The sequence below is a fragment of the Nyctereutes procyonoides genome, unplaced genomic scaffold, assembly GCF_905146905.1.
Source record: "Nyctereutes procyonoides isolate TBG_1078 unplaced genomic scaffold, NYPRO_anot_genome, whole genome shotgun sequence".
Classification (NCBI taxonomy): domain Eukaryota; kingdom Metazoa; phylum Chordata; class Mammalia; order Carnivora; family Canidae; genus Nyctereutes; species Nyctereutes procyonoides.
Genome location: NW_026575030.1, coordinates 8,158,714 through 8,185,459, shown reverse-complemented (window position 1 = coordinate 8,185,459; position 26,746 = coordinate 8,158,714). Strand labels below are relative to the sequence as shown.

Sequence of the window (26,746 nt, the reverse complement as noted above, 5' to 3'; positions counted from 1 at the left end):
TCCTTTTCCTGTTGACTTTGGACTGCCATGAGACTTGTTTTGATTCATGAAAAGTGAGCAGCTGTGATCCAAGTGGAGTCTTTGAATGTGATTGCACAATTTGGTTCAGCCCCAGCAGAAGAACATGCTCCCAACACTTGCTAGTTCAAGAATAGGGAGATATATGTGGAACAGATCCAACTCACCTCAACCTGGATTCAGGTTCAGTTGATCTCAGGAAGTCCAGCAGTAGACCCATAAATGAGAATTATATGCTTATTTTTATAAGGCAGAGTTTGAGGAATTATATGTTACAGAGCATTATGATGGTAAAAAAAAAATCGAGTAATATACCCTCCAGGCTGGTCAACTCCAGAGAGAGAGTTAAGGATACTATTTTATATTCTGTTGAAAATGACAAGAAGTCAATTCATATCAGTACGAAAAGGGAATGTATGGGTCACATTTCTTAAAAGCTCAGGGGCAGGTCTGGCATCTTGAACAGCTGAATACAGAACCCAGAAGATATTGTAGGGCTTTGTGTTTCTTTCTACCTATCCCTTGCTCCTGCTTCTCTCTCTCTCTCTCTTTCTCTCTCTCTCTCTCCATGCAGGGAGCCTGATATGGGACTCCATCCCGGGCCTCCAGGATCACGCCCTGAGCCAAAGGCAGACACTCAACCGCTGAGCCACCCACGTGTCCCACTCCTGCTTCTCTTTGAATATTAACATCATTCTTTGCTATGGTAAACCACTTCTTTCGTGCTGCCGGGAAATGTGGCAGCAAGCAGCTCAAGCTTAGAATGTCCCTGCAACTAGGATTCCCATGGATGGGGAACATTGCTTTGAGGCCTGGCCAAAGTGCTCCATGTTCCCAGCCATGGAATTGGTTCAGCCATGGCCAGGAAGCCCAAGCTATCATTCTTCCCTATGATTTTCATGCTAGGTTCCTCAGGAAAAAGTATCCCTTTTTCCTAGGGTTCTGATGGGCCAATTCCTCAGGAATAGGGAGGGGAGGTATTTCCTTGAAAGAAGGGATGCTGGTCCAAGTTCACAGGAGCACAAAAGATATACAATTTAAGATTGCAGAAGAGTCTGGGCTACTTTAGCCAAACCTCTCAAGTCTTAAAACCCTGGAAAAGGTTAATTCATTCTTTATTTAACTCTTGTGTTGACTAATAATAACTATCATGTATTAATTTTTCTCCTGTGTATTAGGCATTTATTCAATCTTCCCTCATAGAGATTATCCTTTTTTATATAAAAAAATCTCAGGCTCAGGGAAGATGAAAAATTTACTCAAGATCATGAAGAACAAAAGTGGTCAAGCTGTGATTCAAATTCAAATCTACCTGCAAAGCCCATGCTCTTTCCACCCCAACGAATCACCTGATGAATCGGCAGCAACCCTCAGGGCCAACTTGGGCAAAACTATGTTAAGGGGGGACGATAATTGCCTCCCTCAAACCCCTCCCACTTTGCAGTCCCCTTCTTTTGACACCTCTCCTACTCGACGGTGATGCCCTGGGATTGCTGTGTGATTTCTCAGTGTGATAAATTCCATCAAAAAAAAAAAAAAAAACAAAAAAAACCCCTGCCAACTCCCATGTTTTAATGCCCCAGATCTCTAACACAGATGAACCCAATCGTGTTCACAGGAGAGTACTCCAGGTAATGGTGTCACATTTGTACGTGACAAAGACCCTCAGGTTTTTACTTCTAAAGAAGGGCAACTGGTGGAAGGGACTAGACCATGTGCAGCCACACAGGAGTTGGCAGGCACATGGGTTTCCTGGAGTTCTTGCAACAAAGCACATAAACTGGGTAACTTAAAACAACAGAAATGTATTCTCTCACAATTCTGGATGCCAGGAGTTCAGAGGTCAGTTCCTTTTTGAGGACTCTGAGGGAGAATCCATGCCTCCCTCTCTTAGGTTCTGGTGTTGCTGGCAAACCCTCGGCATTCCTGGGCTTATGGCTGCTTCACTTCAATCTCTGTCCCCATGTTCACAGGGCCTTTCTCCCTGTGCACCTGAGTCTCAAATTTCCCTCTTAAAAGGACACCAGGCATTGGTTTACAGCCCCTAGATCACCCAGGATAATCTTACTTTGAGATTAAAAAAAAATTTCCCCCAAGGGTAGGAATGTCTTTAGTTGAAGAGGGATACTGGGACATATGGGAAGGAGACTCTCAAAGGCCCAGTGCTCTCCCAGTACCCAGCTGCATGTTCCACTGTGGCTGGCTTGTCCAAGTGGCTGAGATAGCCAATGTCAAGGGCCCCAGAGATGACCCCTTCCCCAAGTGCAGTGGCCTGTGCTTGGGATCTCCCCAGTTTCCCTGGAAAAGCTTTATGGGGCTCCTAAAAAAGGAAAATATTTGCAGTCTAGAATTATGTTCATCATTACTTAGAAAAACCATGAAACAGGGATGCCTGTTTCAAACAGGGTGGCTCAGTGGGTTAAGTGTCTGACTTTGGCTCAGGTCATGATCCTGCGGTCCTGCGATGGTGCCCCTCGTCAGGTTCCCTGCTCAGTGGGGAGCCTGCTTCTCCCTCTCCCCCCATCCTTGTGCTCTCTCTCACTCTTTCAAATAAAAAAAGAAAATAAAGAAAGAAAAATCATAAAACATTAGAAAAAGCTATTGGTTAACTAATTTCTGGTCTTCCAGGGGTTGAGTTGTATCCATGCCAGGGATGTTGTAAAGCAGAGAGGACGGATTCTCTGTTTGGATGACTGCAGAGAGGGCATTCTGTTGCCCTACAGTTTGCAGTTTCCAGCCCTTTCAGGACAAAGGTGGCACCTGAATGATCATCAAACCCTAGGCTCCTGAAAGAGTTTTGCTTATTTTGCGGTCTGTTCTTAGCTATTCTGTGTTCTTTCAAAAGAGATGTCACGTACAATTGTACAAATAAATAAGAGGAAACATTCTGATATCTCCTTGGGAGCTGCCAAGGGCAGAGGCGTCTTGCCTTGACCCAGGCCCCCAAGGCACAGCTCTGTGAAAGCCAGCCTCTGCTGGTTATTTTTCCTGGCTCATCCTCAACTCCCGACATCTGTAATCTAAGTTTAAATACCTTTAGTCATCTGGCTACTTAACCACCCCCTCACAACTTCCCAGACTGGCTCCCATCAAGTCGGCCATTTCCGGGGACTTCATATTCCCCTCCTCTGACTTTCCTTCCTCCCTACCCTGGGCGATGGCCTTCAGCTCAACCTCATTTTACTGATGAAGAAACTGAGGCTTACAGAGATGACCTATGTAACTCAGGCAGGGGCTGAGCCAAGTCCCCTACTGGCTCTGATCTACAGCAGTGGTTCTCCAAAGCTTTTGGTTCTTGGAGTTACTCTTGTGCAGAGAGAACATTCTATGACAACCCACACTTATTTGTACAGCTGACTTCTTACCTATTGAAGCATGGTCAAGGTGGGCAGCAGCAGGCCAGGACCTGTTTGGATGGCGGGGAAGGAAGTATCAAGAGTGAGGATGCACACTAGGGAAGGCCCCCGGGCCTCTAGAAATTGTTTGCCAGGCATCAGGTGAAGTTCTTTACCCATTTTATCAATCATTTTCTAGATGAAAAAAGTGTGTCTCCAAGAAAATCTGTGATCCAGCCCCTGAGAGACCACAGTGGGATTCACAGGGAGGTCCATCACCAAAGGCAGATTGAAGGGGTACTGCGGCTGCCTCACAGGGGAGACGGTGAAGCCTGGTGCCCTGCCCTGCTCCCCACTGCCTGTCTCATTGGTTTCCGAATGACAGCCTACATGTGAAGCATACGGGACTTCAGCAGCCAGCGGAGCAGGCCTGGCCCGAGGCTACTGGTGACGTGTTCTCAGAACACCACAGCTTCTTACTTTCGGAGAAACCAGTACTACTACTTTACAGTATGTGTATGTGGAGGCGGGGGAGGTGCTTACAAACCCAGCAGAGGCTCAGAATCACCTAAGAGGACTAGAAAAGTATTGGCTCATTGGTCCCCCTGCACCCCCTCCCCAGCCTGGGAGATGTGATCTGCTTCCCTGAGCCCCTCCTCAGGAAGACTTGCACCGTGGGTAGGGGGTTTCCCAGCACCTTCTGCGAGCCTGGTGAGGCAAGTGAGGCAAGGGTCATCCTTGTTATTGGATGGGCAGGGGCAATGCAAAGCTGAGTGGCAGCCAGTGGTCACGAGAGACCATGTGATAGAAGGGGACAAGCAGGGCCTTCCTGGACAGAGAGCCCTGGGTCTGGATCCATTCACATCACCTAAGCCTTAATCCCCCCATCTGAATAACAGGTCCAGGAATTCCCATCACAGAGCCTACTGAGGTGTAGTACCTACTTCAAAGCACTGCAGGACTCAATTCACCGAGCAAAGCAATGAACCTGAGAGGGAGGCTCACCCTGCAGGTTCTCAGCAAATGACATCCAAAAACTGGAGGCCGTGCCAATTGTGGGCAGATGGGCCTCTCTGGTCCCATGGTGGTTGTCCCATCTGTATCCACACCTGCATCCATGGGGGGGAGAAGGAACATGGAGTAGTCATGACACAGTCCTAGCACCTGTAACTGTAGACGGCCAGGCTGTACAGGCTCTATCAGGGCTTCCTGAGGCTGAGGCCCATTCTCTGATGCTGCCCAGCAGCTGTGCAGCCCAAGCACACATCTGCCAGGGCCCGGCTTCCTTTCACAAGCTAGAGTACCGGGTGGGCTCTTGTCCTGCCCACACCCCCTCCAGTGCCACCACAGGGAGTGATCATTTGCTTCTGGGCTCGGTCCTCGACTCTGACAGACATGGCAAGGGATGTTGCCAGGGACAAGGGTTGGTTTAGAATTGCGGGAGAAAAGTCCTGATGGAAGGGTCATGCACCAGGGACCCACTCTGTGGCAGGACTTTCTCAGTGTCATTTCACACTGACCACCACTGTCCCATGAGGCGTCCTAGGCCTGATCCCGGAGCCAGGTCTGTTTGGATGAGAATCATGCCCTGGACTCACTGAAGGTGGTTTTTCCTTTGCCTTACCCCTGAAGCAGCCAGAAACTGATCAAAGGGGAGAATCCAGATAGGAGTATAGGTGAGTGACTCTGGTCTCTACTGCCTCCCTTGGGCTCAGAGGTGCCTGGGAGTTCTGTGGCCTTGGCAGGCTGGTGCTGTGGAGGGGTGGGGGAAGAGCAGAACGGAGGGCCTTCTGCCTCATATGCCCGCTCACATTAGTGTCTGGGGAAGGCTAACTCCATCAAATGACATCACTACTCAAGAAGTCACTTTACTTGGGTCACATGTCTTGGTTTTGAACCTTGACGCCATTGGGAGCACTCCCCCCCCCCCCTCCCATCTACACCAGAACTTCTGGGCATCATTTTCCATGTGCAGGCTGGGCTGGCACTGGGCGATCACCATTCTCAGAATCCATTGACATAGATCAATTCTCTGAATGCCTTTGACCACGTCTACTTCCCAGCAGCCACCAGCACCTTTGAGGACCGCCAAATTCTGTACTCTTCATTGGCAAGACTTCTCACTATCCAGTGCCACTTTCCATCAAAGGTATGCTGCTGCCACCCATACCAGACAGTTGCCCTTCCCTGCTGTTCCGGTTTCTCCCATTCCAGCACGGAGCACACCTGTGAGGCTGCCTTGTGTGGTGCAGGCACTGAGCCAGGAAGATGCGCGTGTGAATGCTGGCTCTTAGGTTACTCACCAGCTGAGTGGCCTTGGGCAAGTCACTGCACTCTGATGCATCCCTGCACTCTGATGTTCTTCTGGCTGAACTAGGTCTAAGACCAGGACATGGGCTTCAGAGGGGAGAGAGAGCTTCCTGGCCTCAAGGAGCTTCTCCCTTGACCCCTTTTCAGCCTTGCATCCTTACCTGCATAATGGGAACAGCATCTCCTTCCTCACCAAGACTGTGGGAGTGATTGGAGTAGAACATCTAGCAGGGAGGGCCTGCCAATTGTCTTTTTTTTTTTTTTTTAAGATTTTATTTATTCATGGGAGACAGAGAGAGAGAGAGAGAGAGAGAGAGAGAGAGAGAGAGAGAGACGTAGGCCAAGAGAGAAGCAGACTCCATGCAGGGAGCCCAATGTGGGACTTGATCCCAGGACTCCAGGATCACGCCATGGGCTGAAGGGAGGTGCCCAACTGCTGAGCCACCCAAGGATCCCTCTTTATTACTTTCCAACAACCTACACCCAACACAGGGGTCAAGCTCTAGCCTCTTCGTGTGACCTTAAACCCTTGCCTCCTGGGTCCTGATCTCCCCTCTCCCTGCTGAGCACCTGTCTCCCCACTCGGTTTTGTCTGCTGAGCTGCCTATGGCCTGGCTGCCAATGGGCCCGGGACTGTGGGAATGCTCTATGGCAGATGCACAGTTCATTCTTGCCTGGGGCTTCTAGCCTTGCTCCTTTGCTCTGGAACTGTGGACTAGAGGGGCTTCAGACAAACCTCAAATACTTGCCAACTCTGCTTTCCTCAGAGCTTGAGGTCAGCAATGTCCCCAGCAGAGGGCTGGCAGTCCTGTGGCCTAAAGTCTCAGCCAGCCCACCTGGTCAGTGTGGCTGGAAGGGGGAGGAAGGGGAAGGAAGGAGGAGGAAGGAAGGCTAGTTCTGTAATCCTTTTCCTCCCCACCAAAGGTATGCTTCAGGCTTGGAAGAGGCAGGTCACCTGCCTTGCACCCCTGCAGAGTAGAGGGCGAGCTCAAACACTTCCAGACACCATCTTTAGAAGAAGGAAGTGAGGAAGAGCGATCAGAACAGAGTAAACTATTTCAAGGAATCCAGACTACCAAAGACTTAAAGTAACAAATGCAACTTTAATTGATTTCTGGATAAAAACTACTCAGTGCAGGTCAGTAACCATGGCAGCCCCTACTCTGTTGGAGTCATGTCCTGCATGGTCTTCAGGACCTAGGTTAATGGGCTATTTGCATGATTTCATGTCATCCACAGTATTAGAAAAACAAGGCATTAGATCAGTTTAGACAAAATGCACTGCTGGCAGCCAAATCCAGCCGTTATATTCCATATTTTTTCTTTAGATCTTCTACTTTGTTAACGTAAGCTTTCATGGCATCTTCCTTGGAAGTCCCTGTAAGAGATCAACAGGATTATTTATAGAGGAGGCAACATGGTAGAAAAACAGCAGACTTAAAGCCCAGTTTCTCACCTGCCAAGTAGGGTTTCTATTACCTGCACCTCACAGACTTGGCCAGGATTCAACTTGAAATACTTAAAAGGAGTTCAGCCCACAGTGATGCTCCATAAAGCACTGAACCTGTTACGTGTGTCCAGCTGTCCTGAGGACTGTCATTGGTCTGCTGGCCACATGAGTCTCCTAATCTGAAAGAGTTTCAACCTGAGCCCTGGAAGAAAGGCTGGACAATCCAGACAGGTAGGAAAGCTTAAAAGTGGGGAGCGACAGTGACTTTACTGGTCCTGTGGACTCTTGTGGTTGGCTCTGACCTCGCTCTCTTCGGGGCTGATTTTCTATCAAAGATTTAAGCTGGTGGTGAAAAAGAAAAGCCAGGCACCCTATTCTCCCTGGAGAGAAGCTGTGAGAAAAGTTTTGAGAACTCTGAGCAAAAGCAGCTGGCTCGTGCAGGAAAAGGAGGCAGATCTTCACTTTTACACTGCAGTCCAAAGGGCACAGACCATGTCCCTCAGAGGCAGTAATACCCAGTTTCCTGGATTCTGCAGTGGAGGAGAGACACTGGGGATCGGAGAGCTTTCTGAAGCACTGCAGAGTGCCTGGACGCTGATGTACGAATGGCCAGTGACAATGGGCAGTCAGATGGGCATTCCTGTTCTAGTTACTTGTAAATCCTAGGAGTGTATTTATTGTATTCTGGCCTTTTTTGAATCCAAGGGTTTTTCATTTGCAGGAAGACAGAGGACTTATTCAGAAACTAGCTAGTGAGAACATAAAAGCTGGCAGGCACTCCAGTGCCAAGTTTTGGGTCTTGCTGCCGCAGGTGGCACGTGATGAAGTCGGAGCTGGGATACTTCTTGGCTGCTGTTGCTTAGCATATAATAGCTCCATTCATGGGGCCTACGATGTGCCAGCAGCTTGCCACACATTAGCTCATTCCTTTCCTTTATGTGCCTTTCTGGTTGCAAAGGAGCTGGGGAGGGCTGCTTGAGCTGGGGGGGTTGGGGTGGGGATGGGGTCACTGCCCGGCCTTGTGAAGAAGAGGAAGGTATGGGCAGGAAACCACTCCTTCTTGTGAATACATATAAAGCCCAGGCCAACTATTTCACCCCCATTCCACCCCAGTGTTTTTAAGTAACCTGGTCCCCAGTCCCTCCTCTCCAGATGATACCACTGCTCAGAGATGGTGCTCTTGGAGAAGGTAGACATGGTATTAAGAGAAAAAGTAGGTGGCCCAGTTTTTTTTTTTCTACTCTGGCCGGGTCAGGCTGGTTTCTAGCATGTGCTTCATCCACTCTGTTTTCTCTCCTCATTCCTTACACTCCATAAGGGAGAATATTTTATCCCTGGGCTTCACAGACTAGGGAAATGAATTAGGAACAATTACCTTTCAGCTGATTCCAGGCATCCCACTTGGCCTTGCCTCTGAGATCCAACAGCCCAGGCCGTTCTGAAACAAGAGAAGGAAAAGACATTAGATCTGCTTCAAGGTCTAATGGAGAACATTATTGTTCCCTAGCTCTGTTAAGTGGGTCTAACATAGCGGGTTCTGCCTTCAGAAACCCAGATGTACAGAAATCCAAATTTAAGCTCTAGAGAAAACAGGGAGAAAACTGTTCTCATTACTAGGCAGTCTCTGTCTTAAAAGTTAAATAACTCCGGGGATCCCTGGGTGGCTCAGCGGTTTAGTGCCTGCCTTTGGCCCAGAGTGCGATCCTGGAGTCCCGGGATCGAGTCCCACATTGGGCTCCCAGCATGGAGCCTGCTTCTCCCTCTGCCTCTCTCTTTCTCTATGTCTACCATGAATAAATAAATAAAAATCTTAAAAAAAAAAAAGAAGTTAAATAACTCCAAAATTTCTCCTTTTAAACAAATACTACAACCTTCATAAGGCTTAAACTTCAAATGCTATAAAGGGAATACCATAAAGCTTCCCTCCCACCCATGCTCTCAGCCACCCAATTTCTCTCCTTCAGTTGCTACTGCTATCAGTTTTCTGGCGGCTCTTTCTGTGAACAGTTTGTTCATATCCTGGCCCCATTTTTCTACCAAATTGTTAGTCTAATTCTTGTTAATTTGTGGGCGTCCCCTCGCCCCGCCCCAAAGGCAAAGTATTCTTTAGGTTATATCATGATTTTATGCTTCAAGACCTGTCATCAGCGGCACCTGGGAACATACTCACTACTTCCCTGCTGACCTATTTTACTGCCATGCTGAGAAAAAAAGGCAAGAGGAGCAATCTCAGTGCCTGAGGCCTGGACCACGGTGTCTGAGAAACATCAAGACTCCCCAGGTGCTTTCAGAGAAGCATTCCCAGGGATGCTTGAAAAGGCACCTACAGAGTCATTATCTAGGAAGTGCGAGCACACTCCAACCACCCTTTCTGTGATGATGGAAATGCACATTTGCACTAATTCAGGGTCACTGGCCACTTGTGGCACTTGATATGTAGCTTGTAAAACTGAGGACTGAGCTCTGGATTTTACTTAACTATTTTCAATTTAAATTTAGATAGCCACATGTGGCTAGTATTGACTATATTGGACAGTGCAGCCCTAGAATGAGCTGATGCCTTCCCAGTCAGGAAGCGACAGATTTCCACAAGCCAGTCCACATACTCATCATGTAAAAGCAGGGCAGAGGCCAGTGTCTGGGAAAATCTTGTTTGGCAGAAAAGCATCTCAGCCCCTCTGGTCACCCTCACTTCACTTCATCTCTCCTCCTCCTTAGGAGAATATAGAGTTTATAAACCCAACATAGTACTCACCTTTGCCCCAAAGCCTCTCTCAGCTAAGCCCTTCCTGGTAACTTTGATTTGGCACTGCTCATAATCCTTAGCTCTGGGCACCATTTCCTGCTTCCAGATGGCTGGCAGGCACCCACTTGCTCCACTGCCCACCCCAAGTATAGTGGAGCTGGCCATACTCACCCTCCTCCTGAACAGAGCAGTGGAGTGACCTCCTTCTAGGCTGCCACGGCCACTGCCTCTGAGTCCCTGCATAGATTGCATCATGCTGTTGTCTCAGCACACCCCTGAGTTTCAAGCATTTAGGACGCAGAATAAAAACTGTCCAAAGCAGGAAAGACTATATTCAGAATACTGTAGTCTAAACTATGCATCAAAATCTGTACCAAGAGTTTTCAATATGGAAGAAACAGTCAGGAGGAACCATGGTCAGCAAACACGCTTCTGATCTGCCACAGGAAGCCAGCTGCTTCTCTGCTCTTGATATCTGAACTTGGCCCAGCTGCCAAGTGGTCTGACTTTGATCCTGCCTATCTGGGGTGGAAGTAGTATGGTTCAACAGAGCTGCTACTTGCTGCTACAACAGAGCTGCTACAAAGCTCTGTCTAGTAACAGAGCTGCTACAGAGTTGACAGCTTGGACCACATCTCTTCCAGGATGGGGTCTCTCCTTCCTCCCAAGCTGACAGAAAATGCTGGTGATAACTGGTAAAGCCCTTCCAAAACTAGGATTTGAATTCTGGTACCTGAGCCACCAAGAACAGTGCAGGGTCTATGAGCCCCATTCAGGAACATGATCTTTGGGGGAGGACCCCATGGGCCATTACCATGTCCCACCTGAAGAGTTGGACTCTGGGTGGTTTTGAGTGTGCAGTTCCCACAGATGAAGAGTACTAGCACTCATCAAGGCTGCTGGGCCTGCTTTGATGAGTAGGGGCCTTCCCAAGCTCATCTCAGCATACCTGTGTTTATGTCACCTACAGTTGCTTGTTTGTAGTGGCTGTAGATGAACAACATCTCATCATCTGCTGGCTTGGTCTTGAGGTGCTTAACATCCTCGGCAGCTTTGTCAAACTCAGCCTAAACATGAGGGAGAGGAGAGGGCTAAATAGAGCTCAGTAATGGGGAGAGACGCGCAGGAAAGGCAGCACTCCTGCCATGCCTGTGAGGAAAAGCAGTGTCTTATCTTCCCAACAGGGCAGGCAGAAAGATCCAGCAAAACAAGGATGGGAAGCACATCGGTTCACTCATTTGATGGACGACTAGGTACTGGACCCTCTCACCGCACCATGTGCCAGGTGCTAGGAACACAGTGGTGAAGGAAGCAGGCCAGGAGAGCCTGCAGTAAGCATGTACTTCCCTGAAAAAAACCAACGTGGTCACTGCCTGACCACTCCTGGGTCAGGCCGGGGTCCCTAGAAAGCCCTGCTTTGTGGATAGGGCTAGCACGGCGGGTTCGAATCAGGTGAGAAGGGCACGGGGTCTGAGGGCGGCGGGGTCAGCAGCCCCCGGGACTGCGCGTTCAGCGCTGACCTCTATCCCCACTGTTGGGACTGGAGACGAATCAGAGGTCACGCCTCACAACTCCATCTCCGAAAAGCGGCTGTGCTGGAAGAAGGGAAAAGGCCTCTGGGTTATCTGTCCCCAAGCCCTCCCCTTCCTGCCCGCTGGACGCTCAGCCCCTACGTGCCCTGACCTCCAAGCGGTCAGCCAGGACTTCCTTACTTCTCCGCTCCGCAGGGCGTCCCTACTGCTGCCCGGACCTCCCGGATGGAGAACTTCGTCCCCTCGCTCCTTCAGTCCACGGAGCCCTCCTACCTATCGTCTTTCCACCTAGGACCCTCCCCTCCGACCCCTGATCCCGCTTCCCCGCCGAGTCCGCCCCACCGGCAACTCTGCAGCAGCTGCGGGCGCGCAGCGGCGTCCCCGTCCCTAAGTTCCGCTCCCCGGGCTCCGCGCAGGGAGTCGGAGCTGGGCGCGGGGCCAGCAGAGGGCGGAGAGCCCGCGGAGCCGTGCCTGGGGGTGCCTCGTCCCCCGCGGCCCCCGGGCGAGGCAGGCCTTCTACCTGAGACATGCTGGCGGGGTCGCGAGCCTTCGGGACGGCCGGCGCGGGCGGCGAAGGGCAGGAAGCGGCAGCGCAGGGCTCGACCGGCAGCGCCTTTAGACGCGCAGCCGCAGGCGGCTCCCGGGCGGCTCCCGGGCCAGCGCCGGGCAGCCAATCAGCAGCCAGCTCCAGCCGGGGGGCGTGCCCAGCGCCGCCGCGCAGCCCGACTCGCCCGAACCCACGTGGGTCCGCTCGCTCGCGCGCTCGCAGTGCGGAGCCGAACGGGACGCCGGGAGCAGGTGGGGGGGGGGGGGCGGGAGGCCGGGCGCCAGGTGGGAGGGGGCCGGAGGGGGCCGGCGGGGGCCGGCGGGCCGAGCCGGGTCGGGGTCCGGGGTCCGGGGGGGTGGAGCGGGCGGCGGCCGAAGTGCAGAGACTTCTACGTGTCTCGTGTCTCCCGGAAGTCGCGCCTCCGGACGGGTCGCCCCGCAGGCCCGGGGAGGGTCCGGAGATGCCCCGGGGCCGCGCCTGCGGGCCTGCGCGGTCGGGGGAAGCGGGAGCCGAGGCCTCCTGCTCCGCCCGAGCTTGGGGCGCGCTCCGACCTGCCCGCGGCAGCCCAGCTGCAGCCCTGCGCCGCGCGTCCCGGGGGCCGTAGAGCCCGTGCCCCTGTCTTACTTGTCTTAACAAAGTTGACCTGGAGCCGGTTCCCAGCAAGTATCTGCTAAGTGAACGGCTCTTCTTCGTTCGTAAATGTTTTCTGAGCTCTTTGCTGCCGGACTTGCCCCCGTTTAGACCGTGAGGTCACAGCAGTTAAGGGAACCTACATTCCTGCCACTTATGTTGGGGACGAGAGTGAAATAAGTAGAAAGATTGTTAGGGGGTCAGGGAGTTGGAAGTTTACAGTTTTCCACGGGAGGTGGAGGGTTAAGGGAAGACAACACTTGGAAGAAAAAAAAAACACAAAAAACCCTCGAGGAGGGGAAGGAGGGTTCCAGGCAGAAAATAAGGGTAGAAGTGTGAGCGAGGAGTGGAGTCAAAGGGTAAAAGAGCTGAGACCGCAGAGTTAAAGGGGCGCAGGCCGGCTAGATGATGCAGAGCTTGCGCTTTATAGGAACTTTGGGGATTTTGACTTTTATTTTGAGATGGGAAGCCAGAGGCTGTTAGGCACTGAATGATGAGACTGAGGGGAGGCTCATCTTTGCAAAGCTGTCACGGAGGCTGATGTTCTCTATGGGGACAGAAAGAGCAGCACAGGTGGATGCCAGAATTTGAGGTTGATGAGAATTTTCTGGTGGTTCCAAAGCTGGGTGAAGGGAGGAAATGGATGGAAAATTCTCTGGAGGTCATTCCTCCAGTTTGCATCAAGAGGACTACACTATAAATCCTCTTCCCCTCCCCTCATTTACAGTGACAGGTGTTAAGAAAGAAAGGCCAGGCGGAAGCTTTCAGATACAACTTCCTAACTAGTGGTAGTCCAGCCTTTATAAAATGTTTGGGAAGAAGTGGAGATGTGGTAGCAGACAGCAGATCTGGAGGCTTTCAGTCTGTGAATAATTTTGGTAGAGAAAACAAAGCCAAACAAGTATCAACAAAAAGTTTGGAGTTAAATTTGGGGAGATTACATTTGAATCTTAAGGAATGTAGTCCCCCCCCCCCAAAGTGACAATTCGAAGCTGTTCTTTTCCCCCTCTGGGGTACAGATGAAGCCTGGATTCTTTTTTTGTTCCATCATTTAGTGCTTACAGATTTCTTGATGGAAATTTCAGATTATTGTCTGTGTGGGTCAGATTTATAGTCAAATGTACCTTAAAGTCCATAGGTTTTAACATTAGGTTATTGTGTTTAGCACACTTGAGAAGATTAGGTAACTCCGACAATGTACTTTATATTCCTCAAAGATTGGTTGATGTGATGTAGTTTTGTCTGGACACCGCAGAAAGCAAGGCTAGTGTTTTAACTTGGCAATCGCCGGTTTAAGTGGAGTTGATTTGTTGCTTACTTGTTTGGAATATACTCCACTTTCCTAAAAACAACACCACCAACAACAAACCCATAACCAATTTTCCACATGGTGTTTCTGTGCTGGGGTGAGTCCACAAAAGTTCCTTAATGCAACTTAAGTATGTAACTAGTAAGGATTGTGGGTCCCAGGGAGCAGGGTGCTAAGTGCTTTTCCTTGCTTGCATGGGGCTCATCTTAGGCCAGGTTTTTAAATTTTTTTTTATTTTTTAATTTTATTTTATTATTATTATTTTTTAGGCCAGGTTTTGAAATAGCTGGGCATATTCTTCAGCCCGAGTCCTGCTTCCTTCTCTCATTCCTCAGGGACTCATTTTGGGTAATTTCCACTTACAGAAATGCTCCCTTAAGGCCTCCATTTACTGTTTCTATTGTAGGCAATTGGAATGACATTTGGCTTTTAAAATAAAGAGATGATAATAAGCCAGCGTCTTGAGATTTATTTTCTAAGGTAAATTTTAGAGCATATTGAGGGGTCAATAAATTATGAATTAATTAATTAATTTATTTATTTATTTATTCATGATAGAGAGAGAGAGAGAGAGAGGCAGAGACACAGGAGGAGGGAGAAGCAGGCTCCATGCCAGTAGCCCGACGTGGGATTTGATCCCGGGACTCCAGGATTGCACCCTGGGCCAAAGGCAGGCGCTAAACTGCTGAGCCACCCAGGGATCCCCTAAATTATGAATTTTTATTCCTACATTTCCATAGCATTGGAAAGGAAATTGCTCTTCACATCCCCAGAAAATGCAGGTTCCTCAGCTATGTTTACATCCTTGCTAGCAATTAGCACACTTTGCAATAATTTTATTTGTAATCATTTTTATTCATTTATTCTTCTGTCTGATCTTTCTCCCCTATATGAGCAGGGAAGATAGGGATCACCTTGTATTTATTGGTCAGTACTCTGTCTCAAAGTCCCTGGAATTCCTTAGGCTCTGAGCAAATAGCAGGTGATGAATAGAGTTCTTTGCTAGTCATTCTGATTAGCCATGAACTTGGAAACTAAGTTTATTAGAACTGAGGGCAGCCTAGTTGGCTCAGCGGTTTAGCTCCGCCTTCAGCCCAGGGCGGGATCCTGGAGACCGGGGATCAAGTCCCATGTCAGGCTCCCTGCATGGAGCCTGCTTCGTCCTCTGCCTGTGTTTCTGCCTCTCTCTCTCTCTCTCTCTCTCTCTGTCTCTCATGAATAAATGAATAAAATCTTAAAAAAAAAAAAAGAACTGAATGTGCAACTATAGGCTATGGTGAATAGCCTTTAGCCTACTTTAGTAGATGAATTCTGGTGCAAAGACCATGTAATCTCTTTGTGTCACTCCCAGCTGGAAACAGAACACCTGAAATATTAAGGGAAGATGGGGAACCTGATGAGCCCCTATGCAGCCTAATTACTGTCCCCATTCATAGAGATGCTCTTGTCATTGTTGCAACCTGTCCTCACATCCTTGGGGTGCCTATTTCAACTACTCACAGCTACTGGGTCTCACTGTAAAGCTAGATGGGCAAGGTATGTTAACAAGTGAAAGCTGTTCTTGCCCAGTGGGTGTGAACAGTAGTTTAATATTAAGTTTCTTGATATAAGCTAAACCTCTAATTTCTAAAAGCAACCTAATCATTAAAAAAAAATGGACTACAGTTACAGTAAAGCTTTACTCGAAGGCAAGGGCTGGAGTACTCACAAATGATGAATTACATCCATTTGGTATTTATTTTCACTTCTTGGAATGTGATTCCTGAGGCAAGACTCAAGCAAAGGTGGGAGGAAATTAGTATGTTTTAAAGGAAAGGAAGCACTTGGAAATACTTCTGGGGTAGGAGGTGGGCAGAGTTGGGGGCGTTTGTTTTGTGAAGGCAGAGGGAGGTAAGAGCTGAGATGGGATGAGAACGCAGCTTGGCTTTTCTCTCCTTTCCCTCTTTTTATTATCTTCCCCCATTTTCTCTTCCTCTGTCTCTTTAACTTTTCTGATGGCATAACTCCTTTTCTGGGGGCCAGGCATCTGCACATCTTAACCAGCCCTTCCCCTCTGCCATTCTTTTGTTCCTTTTGGGTGTTTATATTGGGAGGGCTTGTAGCAAGCTGGGTGTGAGTGAAGCGTGTGTGTGACCTCTTTGTGTATAAGCCCCTCCTTTCCTGAGTCCTGTTTCTGTCTAGTTAACATGGTTTGAGCTGAGCTGAGACTTGGAGACCAGGGCTTAGGAGCAGGGGGTTGTGGTGGAGAAGTGTCCTATTCTAGCTGGGAGTAGAGGAGAGGAGACTTACTTAAACCTAAGTAAACATAAACGCTGCTGAGACTCCTGTATCTTGTTAAGAAATACAGGATTATGGATAGGAGTAATGAAGCACCTTAGGAAGATATCTTGAGTTCACTACTGTAGTTCTTATTCAACCTCATTAGAGGTATAAACTCTTCTAAACCTACATTTTCATTTTGCCTGTTTCCCTAGCTCCTACTTGCACATGACAGACCCTTGGTTAATGCGTTGAAACTAGGTTGTCAGGTGAATTTTCTATTAAGTTTTTTTTTTTTTTTAAGATTTTATTTATTTATTCACAAGAGACACACAGAAAGAGGCAGAGGGAGAAGCAGGCACTCTGGGGAGAACCTGATGGCAGAACTCAATCTCAGGACCCCGGGACCACGCCCTGGGCTGAAGGCAGGAGTTTAGCCACTGAGCCACCCAGGAGCCCCTCCAGTGAGCTTTTTTATTGCCTTTCAACAAGAAAATTAGAAATATTAAAATCTGATGACAGGTATTTTGGCCGATAATACTTTTGGAGATAATGCCATTTTTAAAAACATTTTGAGATAATGCACTAAAAACAAACAAACAAACAAACAAAAAAACAAACGTGGATCCCTGATTAGCTCAGCAGTTTAGCGCCCTCCTTCTGACCGGGTCAGAGACAGAGGACTGTCTCTATAGCACAGCCAGCAGCATGAGTTGCATGTTTGTGTCACTGCCTCTTGCTCCACAGATCCCATGGGGGCCATGTGAAGTGGCTCAGAAGAATGCTGCCCATGCATGGGTTTCAGTCAGGCTGTAGAGCCCTGAGTTTAGGAAATCCCAATCTCAGTGCTGGCAGAGGACTCGAGACTCTTGGATCAAAGAGGACGGTAGTACAGCACAGCCAACAGCATGAGCATCATGTGTGTGTATTTCCTTTTGCCCTACGAGTCTGCAGCTGTACAACCCTGAGTGTAGGTAATCCTGATCTCTCATAAAGTGCTGCAAAGAAACCTGCCCAACCTCAGCCTGGAGGGAGACACTACCTTTATTATACTGGACAGTAAACAATCCTGCCTTTGCCTCTGGAGGGAGAGGATATCTCTGTGTTTCTAGCTTGTTTGCTAGACACACACCCTTGCAGAGATAGTTCAGAACTGAAGCAGCCAGTTCCTCATAAAAACTGCAGAAGTGGGAAAGATCTGTGGAGAATCACCTCCCAACACACAGTACGAGGATTAACATTCTCACTGATGATTGTGAATCAAGAAAAAGAGAACTTGTATTTGGTATACCTTGTTTGAGAAGGGAAGCGTGTGAACTATTCTTTCCAAAAAGGTAAGTGTCCAGGAGTCTCAGTTCCCTGGGAGTCTTACTTGCATTGGGCAGAGAACACAAATTGTGATTTTGTGTATTTGCCCCACCTTGAGGGTCACAAAGGCAAGTCTATGGAATTATAGGTGTTAGTTTTTCAGGGGGTCATAAACTCAGAGTGAACAGCTTTCAACAGTTTGTTGATTAGAATTGCTTATGACCCTTCTTCAGGAAAGGGCAGCTTTGATGGCATTATGCAATGAAGTACTTACAACACTGAAGCATTTTGGTAGCCATCAGATTTAGCTAATATTTATTTTGTATGCACTGTGTTATGTAAACACCTAAGGAGGAAGGCTGTTTTTCTTAACCTACCTAAAAAAAAGAAAAGGTTGAGGTTAAAGACTTTAAAAATCATTCATAAGTTAGGGGCATCTGAGTGGCTCAGTGGTTGAGCATCTGCCTTTGGCTTAGGGCATGATCCCGCATCAGAGCCTGCCTCTCCCTCTCCTTATGTCTCTACCTCTCTCTCTGTGTCTTTCATAAATAAATAAATAAAAATCTTAAAAAAAAAAGTAATAAAAATGTTTTTCACCCCTCCCCTGGTCTTAAACAATTTTTTTTTTTTTGGTGAAATGACCTATTGAAGATGATATTTAGCAATACATATGATTATTTACTCCACAAATAGTAAGGTGCAATTTTAGGATCATTTGTGTTCCAGTGATTGTCATCCTAACAGAATTCCTTCGTTATCCTGGTTTTGTACCTAATCATCTATGCCACTTAAGTTACCTCACATAAAAGAACAATAAGCTGTATTTCCTATCCTCTTTTTATTGATTTGTTTTAAAAGGAAGGCGAATAGACTTTTTGCCCTGTAGTATTAGTTCCTAACTCTAGGGGAAAACTAGGCATTTAGTGCAATATGCATATATATTTTTTGTATTTGGTTAGAACAGTACTTTTTTAAAAGTTGTGCCTTTTTCATGTGGGCAACACAAGCTTTTTTATTTTTATTATTTTTTAAAAATTTTACTTTTAAGTAACCTCTACACCCAACGTGGAGCTTTAACTTACAACCCTGAGGTCAAGAGTCACATGCTTATGGACTGAGCCAGCCAGGCCCCATGTGAATAAGACAAGCTTTAAAGCAAACTTGTTACATGAAAATTTTGGTTTTATAGTACTTTGATTTGGGAAGGAGATACAACTTTACAAAGATTTTTAGTTTTTCCTAAATGATTCACCATTGGAGTTCTGTTAAAATTCAAGTCCTATACACTACTTCTCAGAAACCTGCAGGTTGCAGAAGGGAAGGTCACCCGGTGCCCTCTTCTGTCTGGTGGTTATAGAATTTCCTCCATGTTAGCTGCTTGAATGTTGAGTGCTTTCATACTCTTAAAACTTCTAATACTTAACTCATTTTGGATTCCATTCTCTTATAAAAAGGTCAAGAATATGCGTCCTTCAAATGCTTTCAAAGGCTCATGTCCTTTTTTGGGGGGGAAATAAAGTCAGTTTTCATTATTTGCATATTCTTTGTGAATTTGCCTATTCGACCAAAATTTATTTATAACCCTGAAAGCAATACTCATAGTATGTTTTTGGTTGAAATAACATGTGTAGAACAGTGAAAAATTTAAGTTACTTATCAATGTTCCCAGCTGAGGTCAAACCAGGGGACCATTTTGTTTCAGCTTTCATGTTGTAAATAAGTGTCTGGTTTGTGTTCTATTTAGTGTGATGCTTTTCACATTTTTGTACTTTTTGTCAGTGACCCCGCTATTTAAAATGGCCCCCACCTGCAGTGCCCAGAAGGCAATGATGTCCCCGAAGGAGAAAAAAAAAAAGTGCATTAGGTAAACTTTTTTACACACTCGATTTATAATGCTGTTAGCTGTGAGTTAAATGTTAATAATGAATCAACAATATAAAATAAGGCATCTTTAAACATAAACACATGTAAAACAAAGTTATGTACTGATCGATTGATGAAAGTGTTGTTACCAGATGTACCAGAGACTTATGAGAACCCTAACCCTATTTCCCTAGGAGCAGTGTTTCAGTATTCACTAATTCAGTGTTCAAGACCATTTTATAGATCTTATCCACTGCGAATAACCAGAATTGGCTGTAGTTAGTTTTTCATTTATTTTATTTGAGCTGATGGAGGTCAGCCTAATGTCAACAACCGATTATTCTGTGGGTATGCATGTTTTGTAATGGTCACAATACTAGGCTCTGAGCTTTTATGTACTGTGCCTATTTTTTCACTTCAGGAGCCTATGCCAACCAGTTTACAGTCCTTTGGCTCAGAATTTTGCCATGAGGAGAGGAGCCAGCTTAGAATGAGAGTAGCTGGGCCTTTAGGGAGGCTGCCATGCTGTGTGGCTTGGCTTTCCCTGTCCATTCCATGCTGAATTTCCACCTTTGCTATTCATGATGCTGGAGCCTGGGCCATAAAAAAAAAAAAAAAAAACACAAAAAAACAAAACAGCTACAACCTGTCCTGTAAGGACCAGAGAGAATTAGTTCAGGAGAGGAGGCTGCTGGGCTGCATCCATCCTTGGCTCTGATGAGACACTGGATACCTGTCAGGGTCCTGGGAGCTCCCTGAGAGAGGGTTCCTAAGCAGATCTTGTGTTTGTTTTATTTATTTGTTAGTTTTGAAGAGTTTAGTTTACTTTGGATAGGGATGCTTCTTCTTCATTATCTCAAACCAGCTGGGTAAGTATCAGCCAGAACAGGTTTTTTATTTTCTTTTTTAAGGCAAGGAGGTTTAAAGACCTTCCTAAGCTCTAGGCACTGTCACTTTGTTCTTTCTCTCTCTCTCTCTCTTTTTTTTTATTTTACGTTCCTCACCCCTAGTACTGTTTCTTTTCAAATCTCCCCCCTAAATCATGTAAAATATATCCATATCCTATATTAAACCTAACATATAATTATGAATAAAGTTGAGTTGGCTGTTGAAATGTTATATGTTGTAGGTATTTAATTGTTAATTTTGGTTTTGAAAAGTTTTCATGATCTGAAGCAATATGTCTTTTTTTTTTTTTTTTTTTTTTTTTTTTAAGATCTCAAATATTTTCATGGACCGTGACAAAGCTCATAGACCTGAGGTACTACGACTACAGTGTAGGAAAGGGTTCAGACTTTCCTCAGCCCCTTGGCTGCACTCAGTTCTGCTGATGTTGTTGGAGGCTCTGATGTGCCTCAGGCCGCACATGCTGCTGGGTATCAAAAAGAAGCCAAATAGCATTCTTTCCCTCAAGGGGCTGATAGGCCAGACCCTTTCAATGCTGTCTTCATTGTGGCATGACCAGGTGCTGTGGGCAGCCAGAGGGGCTGATAGCAAGGGTGTTGTAGAGCAGATGGTCCCCACTGAGTTTTGAAGGATGCCTGCTTGGTGATGCAAAGAGGTGCAGGACAGAGGGAGTTTGGGGAAAGCTGGAGGCAGAAGGGTATGGCCGAGGCTTGGAAACAGAGTGGTATGTGTGGGAAACTATGGGCTGTCTTTGATGCTGGAGTGATATATGGAAGGTAGATTGTGGTTGTGACAGATAGCATCAAGAGGAGGGAGGGACTGGGTATGGAGGGCCTTTGTGCCCTCTTAGACAAGATTAGACTCATCCTGGGTGTGTGACCTACTTCTGGGACCTCTGCTGCATGCATTTGAGATTTATTGGTATCCCTCACTGCATGTCAGTTGCATAACTAAGTTTCTCGCTGTCTCTATCCTTGATAGTATTGAGAAATTCTGTGTTGTTTGCTTTTGTTCTGTTATCCCTTCTAAAAATGGCTTAATTTAAAAAAATAACTTTTTGTTGATGCATAACACACCAGAGAAGCACAATTGTAAGTATACAGGGAAACAGAGTAACCTAAAAATGCTTACTCATTATTAACACATCAACCAATACTAAAAATATAAAACAGACGAGTCTTTTCTATTTCTACCATTCAGAGATAGCCACTGTCAATATTTTGGTAAATGCCACTCTGGACCTCTCTGTGTGCTCATGGAGGTACTACATCTCTGGGGTTTTCTGTCTTGTGTTTTCATTCCCTAATGTGTCCTAGCCATCTTTCAAAGTAGTATCTATGGATCCGTATTGCCTTTTAATGGCTGCAGAGGATTTTATCTTATGGTGACCGTGTGACAGAGTTTACTTAACCATTTTTTCGTTGATGGGCATCTAGATGGATTCTAATTTTTGTTAACTATTAGAAACACTTCAGTGAAAACCAAGTTCCTTGAATGTACATGTTTGTGTGCTTTTCTTAAAATGTTTTTATTGTGAGAAATTTTAAACATATAAAAAATCGAATAGTATGATGAGGTTCCATATATGCCCAGCTTAAGGAGTTAATAATGTTATACCATTCTTTCTTTTAATCTGTGCTCTCATACTGTTCTTCCTCTGCTAGGGCATTTGAAAGCAAATAATTTATGCCATTTCACTTATATATACCTTACTCTTCTAAGATAAGAACTCAAAAACATAATAAAATTGAATAAAAAGAACTAATAGTTACTAATATCTAATATTATGCAAATCAGAATCCATCTAAAATGATGCTTTGGTTGATCTCTTTAAGTCTCTTTTAATTTATAATCTTCTTCCCCTTCTTTATTTCTTGTGTTATTTATTTATTGAAAAAACAAGTCATTTACTGAGCAGAATTTTCCAGTCTGAACTTGGCTACTGGCCTCTCTGGTGGCATTTGACATGTTCTTCCACACGTCATCATAGCCCATAAACTGGGCATTAGAACTGGAGACTTGTATCATTTCATAAGGTTGATGAGTAAGTTCATGGGCTATCAACCCCAGTGTATCTATTCTAACATTTCCTATCAGTCTTGTACCTAATGGTTTTGGCACCCCTTTACAATCTTTGCTTACATGTATGACTTCATTAGAATTTTCAAAATGATGATTTTTAGGAACTTTAAATTTTGAGATAATTGTAGATTCACATGCAGTTGCAAGAAATAGTGTAGAGGGCTCCTTTATGCCCTTCATCCAGTTTCCCCAAGTGGTAATCTCTTGCTTAAGTATAGTCCAGCATCACAACCAGGGAACTGACATTGATACAATCCACAGACAGTATACAGATTTTGCTAGTTCTATATGCACATGCAATTTTATCACCAGTATTGATAAATGTGGATTAATACTGCAGTCAAGAATCAGAGCATTTCTGAGGCACCTAGTTGGCTCAGGTGATTGTCTGACTCTTGATTTTGGTTCAGATCATGATTTTGTGATTGTGGGATTGAGCCCTGCATCAGGTTCTGTGCTCAGTGCAGAGTCTGCTTTAGATTCTCTCTTCCTCTCACTCCCTGTCTCTCAAATAAACAAAATCTTAGAAATGCTGTGATTCTTTTTCTTTTTTTTAAATCATAAGGCTCTCTCATGCTACCCTCTTAAAGGCATAGCCAATCCCTTCTCTCCCCTCCTAACCCTGGCAACACTAATCAGTTCTCCATTTCTATAATTTTGTCTTTCCAAGAATGACTTATAAATAGAATTATGCAGTATGATATTTCTTGTGGTTGGCTTTTTTCATTCAGCTTGATTTCTTTGAGATCCATCAAGATTGTTGCGTGTATTAATAGTTTATTCCTTTTTATTACTGAGTAATATTTCATGATATGGATATACTAGTTTATTTAACCATTTACAAGTTGAAGAATGTTTGGGTTGTTTCCACTTTTGGGGTATTACATATGAATATGTTATGAGCATTCATATTCAGGTTTCTGTGCAGGCATAAGTATTCATTTTTCTGGCATAAATGCCCAAGAGTGCAGTTGATGGGTTATATGCTTAATTTTGTAAGAAACTGCTATATTCTTTTCCAGAGTGGCTATACCATTTTACATTCCCACTAGCAACGAATAAGAAATCTAGTTTCTCTGCATCCTTACCAACTTTTGGTGTTATCACTACGTTTTATTTTAGCCATTCTGATAGGTATGTAAATCATGATTTTAAAATTCTTTCTGTGCTTTTTGGCTATAATTCTTCTAGAAAAAACAATAACTTTTCTTCATCGGCTGTTTGATAACCTTAAAATAGTCTGTATAAGAAGAGCATAAAATATTTTATTATTTTTCTCATTTGTATGTCCCACTCCACCTTGTTAAATCAGTTTTAAAAAAAATAATAAGTGCCCTGTTAGCTTCTTGAGTGACTAATTGGCCTTTTAAAAAGTATCATTATGAACTCTTGGATTTTTAAAATATTTGATGTGACTGTCTTCTCAGGGTAAGTTAATAGAAGAGAAACTGCCAAGTAAAAGGGTGTACAAACTAAAAATTTTGATTACCTCACTCCTCTCCAGAAAGGCCATACTCATTTTAGGTTCTTAGCAATAGCATATAAAAATATTTTTCCATGTTCTTGCTGACACTGGTTTGGCCACTTTTTAAGCTTTTAAACATTTTACCAATCTGATGGTAAAATTGGTATCTTACTATTTGCAGTTCTTCACTTAAGAGTAAAGTTGATCAACTTTGCACATTATTGACTTTTTTAAGATAGCCAATTACCTTTTTTAAAAAAGATTTTATTGATTATTTATACATAGAGAGGGCACAGACAGGGGGTAAGGCAGAGCGAGAGAGAGAGAGAGAGAGAGAGAGAGAGAGAGAGAGAGAGAAGCAGACTCCCTACTAAGCAGGGAGCCTTATGTGGGGCTTGATTCCAGGACCTGGAGATGATGACCTGAGCCAATGACAACACTTAAGCACCCAGGAACCCCTAAAGATAGCCAATTACCTTTAGCCATATTTCTACTAAGGTACTGATTGATCTTTTCTTACATATTTTTGTTTTACCTATCAGCACTTTTCTGGATGGTTGCTGATTTTTATTCACTTAGGAATAGGCCTTTCTTACCTTAAGATTATAGAAATATGTACCCATTTTTCTGATGCCTCTCTGTGATATTATAGTTAAATGTAAATATTTGTTCCACATATAATTTATTTTTGTATAAGGGATGCGGTAAAGATATTTCTCTGAATATATGACCAGTTTTCTCAATGCCATGTATTAAATATTAAATTATCTTTTCCCCACTTTTATACCAAATTCCCTAATCTTGAGTCTGAGTTTCTTGTTGTGTTCCACTGATTTGCTAGTTTTTCCTGCTTTGTTGTCACTGTTTGAATTACTACAGCTTAATTGTCCTTTAAAATTTTTATTGCTGACTTTAGTGAATGTATGAATCATACCAGCTTACTCATGTCTATTATATGTCTGGCTATTGCTTTATAATGTGTTTTAATAATTGGTGCTGCCTCGTTTTTTATGATTTTGCTGACTAAGCTCACAAATTTAATCTTCCAGATAGATTTTAGAAATATTTGTGACAGGTCCTCCAACGCACACTTTTACATTTTGATCAAGATTTTATTCAGTTTATAGATTAATTTAGAGGAGAATTGATTTCTTTACAACTTTGAGCCTCCATAGTTAACAACATGGTCATGGTCATTTATTCAAGTCTTTTGTCCATCCTTCAATATTTTTTATTAATTTCTTCCAAAGTTTTTATTGGTTTTGGCTTCTCTGTTGCTTCAGTAGGACGCCTTTTAAATTTGGCCAGATCCTTTTTTTTTTTTTTTCAGTAGGTTGAACTGCTGGGAAAATGTCACGTTTTATAATCTGTAATATTAGCTTTTTAAACTACCTCTTCAGTATGTCCACCTCCCTAAACTAACAAGCTGCAATTCCTTTTTCTAAAAGAAAAAGATTTTATTTATTTGAGAGAGAGAGAGAATACAAGAGAGTGAGCACTAGTGGGGGGGGGTTCAGTGGGGGGTTGGATGGGAGGCAGAGGGTGAAGCTGATGCATGGAGCCTGATGTGACTGGGGGCTTGACCCCAGGACCCTGAGATCAAGATCTGAGCTGAAGGCAGACCCTTAACAGACTGAGCCATCCAGGTGCCCGTACAAGCTGTAATTCCTGCAGTCCTTAAGACAGATCAAAAAATGGTTGCCTTCTGACAGTAGCTATAATTCTTTAGGGACTAAGTATGAATTATAACAAATTTCTGATGAAGATGACAATGCATTGCTGACCAAAATTAGATATTAAAGCAAATTCAAACTTTCAACTATTTATGACATTTGGGCAGCTTTTCATTAAGTGAAAGGAACAAACCTCTCATTAAAAGAGTTTCATAAGGCAGGCATGTGCCAGTCTGCCCGGCCTCCTTAGACCATTTTTATGACTTATTTATTGCACCTGAGAATCTAGTATCTTCTCCTGCCTACATGAGCTGTTCCCAAGTTGACTGTTGCTAAAAGCGGCTACTATTAATTGAGATTCTATATGAAATCCAAATATGTGTTGCAGCACACACGTGGAGTTGATTTTGAGGTAGATCTGTTCATGTCTAAACTCTTTGGGGACTTGGACTACACTATAGGCTTCCTGGCATGTGTGGTTGGATGTGTGTGCCTATGTTTTGGAGGGCTTCTTTGTTATGGGAGCTCGATGACAGGAGGAAGAAGTGGTCATGATTTCAGTTAACACTGCTTCTAAAATCTTTTACACTATGCCTTTTTCAAGAACTATATTCAGTACTTCAATATATTTTATATCATAATTTTGTAGATGTCTGCTGAACTGCTTTTTAGTAGATTCTAGGATCAGAATTTTTTTAGAGATTTTATTTATTTATTCAGGAGAGATGCAGAAGGAGAGGCAGAGACATAGGCAGAAGGAGAAGCAAGCTCCCCAAGGGGAGTCCGATGTGGGACTTGATCCTGGAAATCTGGGATCATGACCTGAGCCAAAGGCAGAAGCTCAACCACTGAGCCCTCCAGGTGTCCCTAGGATCAGAATTTTGGGGGAGCATCATAATCCAGATTTAGGAAGAAGTAGTGTCATAGCTAATACTGGAATTATCTATTCCAATTGTTAATTTGAGGTCATTAAGCACTAAGCGTGATTATAAGGTAAACCCTTACCTAATATTTTAGAGGGAGAAAATAATTTTCAGTTTATTAAGAACCATTCATTTAAATACAATATAAATAATTTTAATACAGTATAAATTATATTTATAAATTTATGCATTTAGACAGCTTGAACCTTTGCTTTTCACACATAATGTGCTATATATTCTTTGAAATATTATATAACATTATAGCATTATATAAGCATTGTATGATACAGAGAGACTTTCTAGGCCAAATTAGTGTGGCTTTTTTGTGTATATTATGAAATAGTTCAGACACACTTAAAAGCCACAAAGAATAATACACTATCCATATAC

At 44.7% G+C, this 26,746-nt stretch overlaps 2 protein-coding genes across 5 annotated transcripts in view; one reads left to right on the top strand and one right to left on the bottom strand.

The window, feature by feature from the left end:
- Window positions 1-6,746: 6,746 nt before the first annotated feature.
- DBI (diazepam binding inhibitor, acyl-CoA binding protein) lies at window positions 6,747-12,054 on the bottom strand. The gene is made up of 4 exons (XM_055316300.1): window positions 11,912-12,054; window positions 10,809-10,926; window positions 8,489-8,551; window positions 6,747-7,041 (listed from the first exon to the last, which is right to left on the bottom strand). The coding sequence occupies exons 1-4, from the start codon at window positions 11,918-11,920 to the stop codon at window positions 6,968-6,970; spliced, it is 264 nt and encodes an 87-aa protein (XP_055172275.1). The 5' UTR covers window positions 11,921-12,054; the 3' UTR covers window positions 6,747-6,967.
- A 58-nt stretch (window positions 12,055-12,112) lies between these two features.
- Window positions 12,113-26,746, top strand: part of CUNH2orf76 (chromosome unknown C2orf76 homolog) — a 47,563-nt gene continuing 32,929 nt past the window's right edge. Inside the window, exons 1-2 of one of the 4 annotated variants that reach the window (XM_055316297.1) lie at window positions 12,173-12,189; window positions 19,224-19,308. The gene's annotated coding sequence lies outside the window, so the exon portion shown is untranslated. Of the gene's footprint in view, window positions 12,190-19,223; window positions 19,309-20,095; window positions 20,177-26,746 lie in introns of those variants that run through there. The other 3 variants (XM_055316296.1, XM_055316299.1, XM_055316298.1) reach the window with 3 other exon arrangements.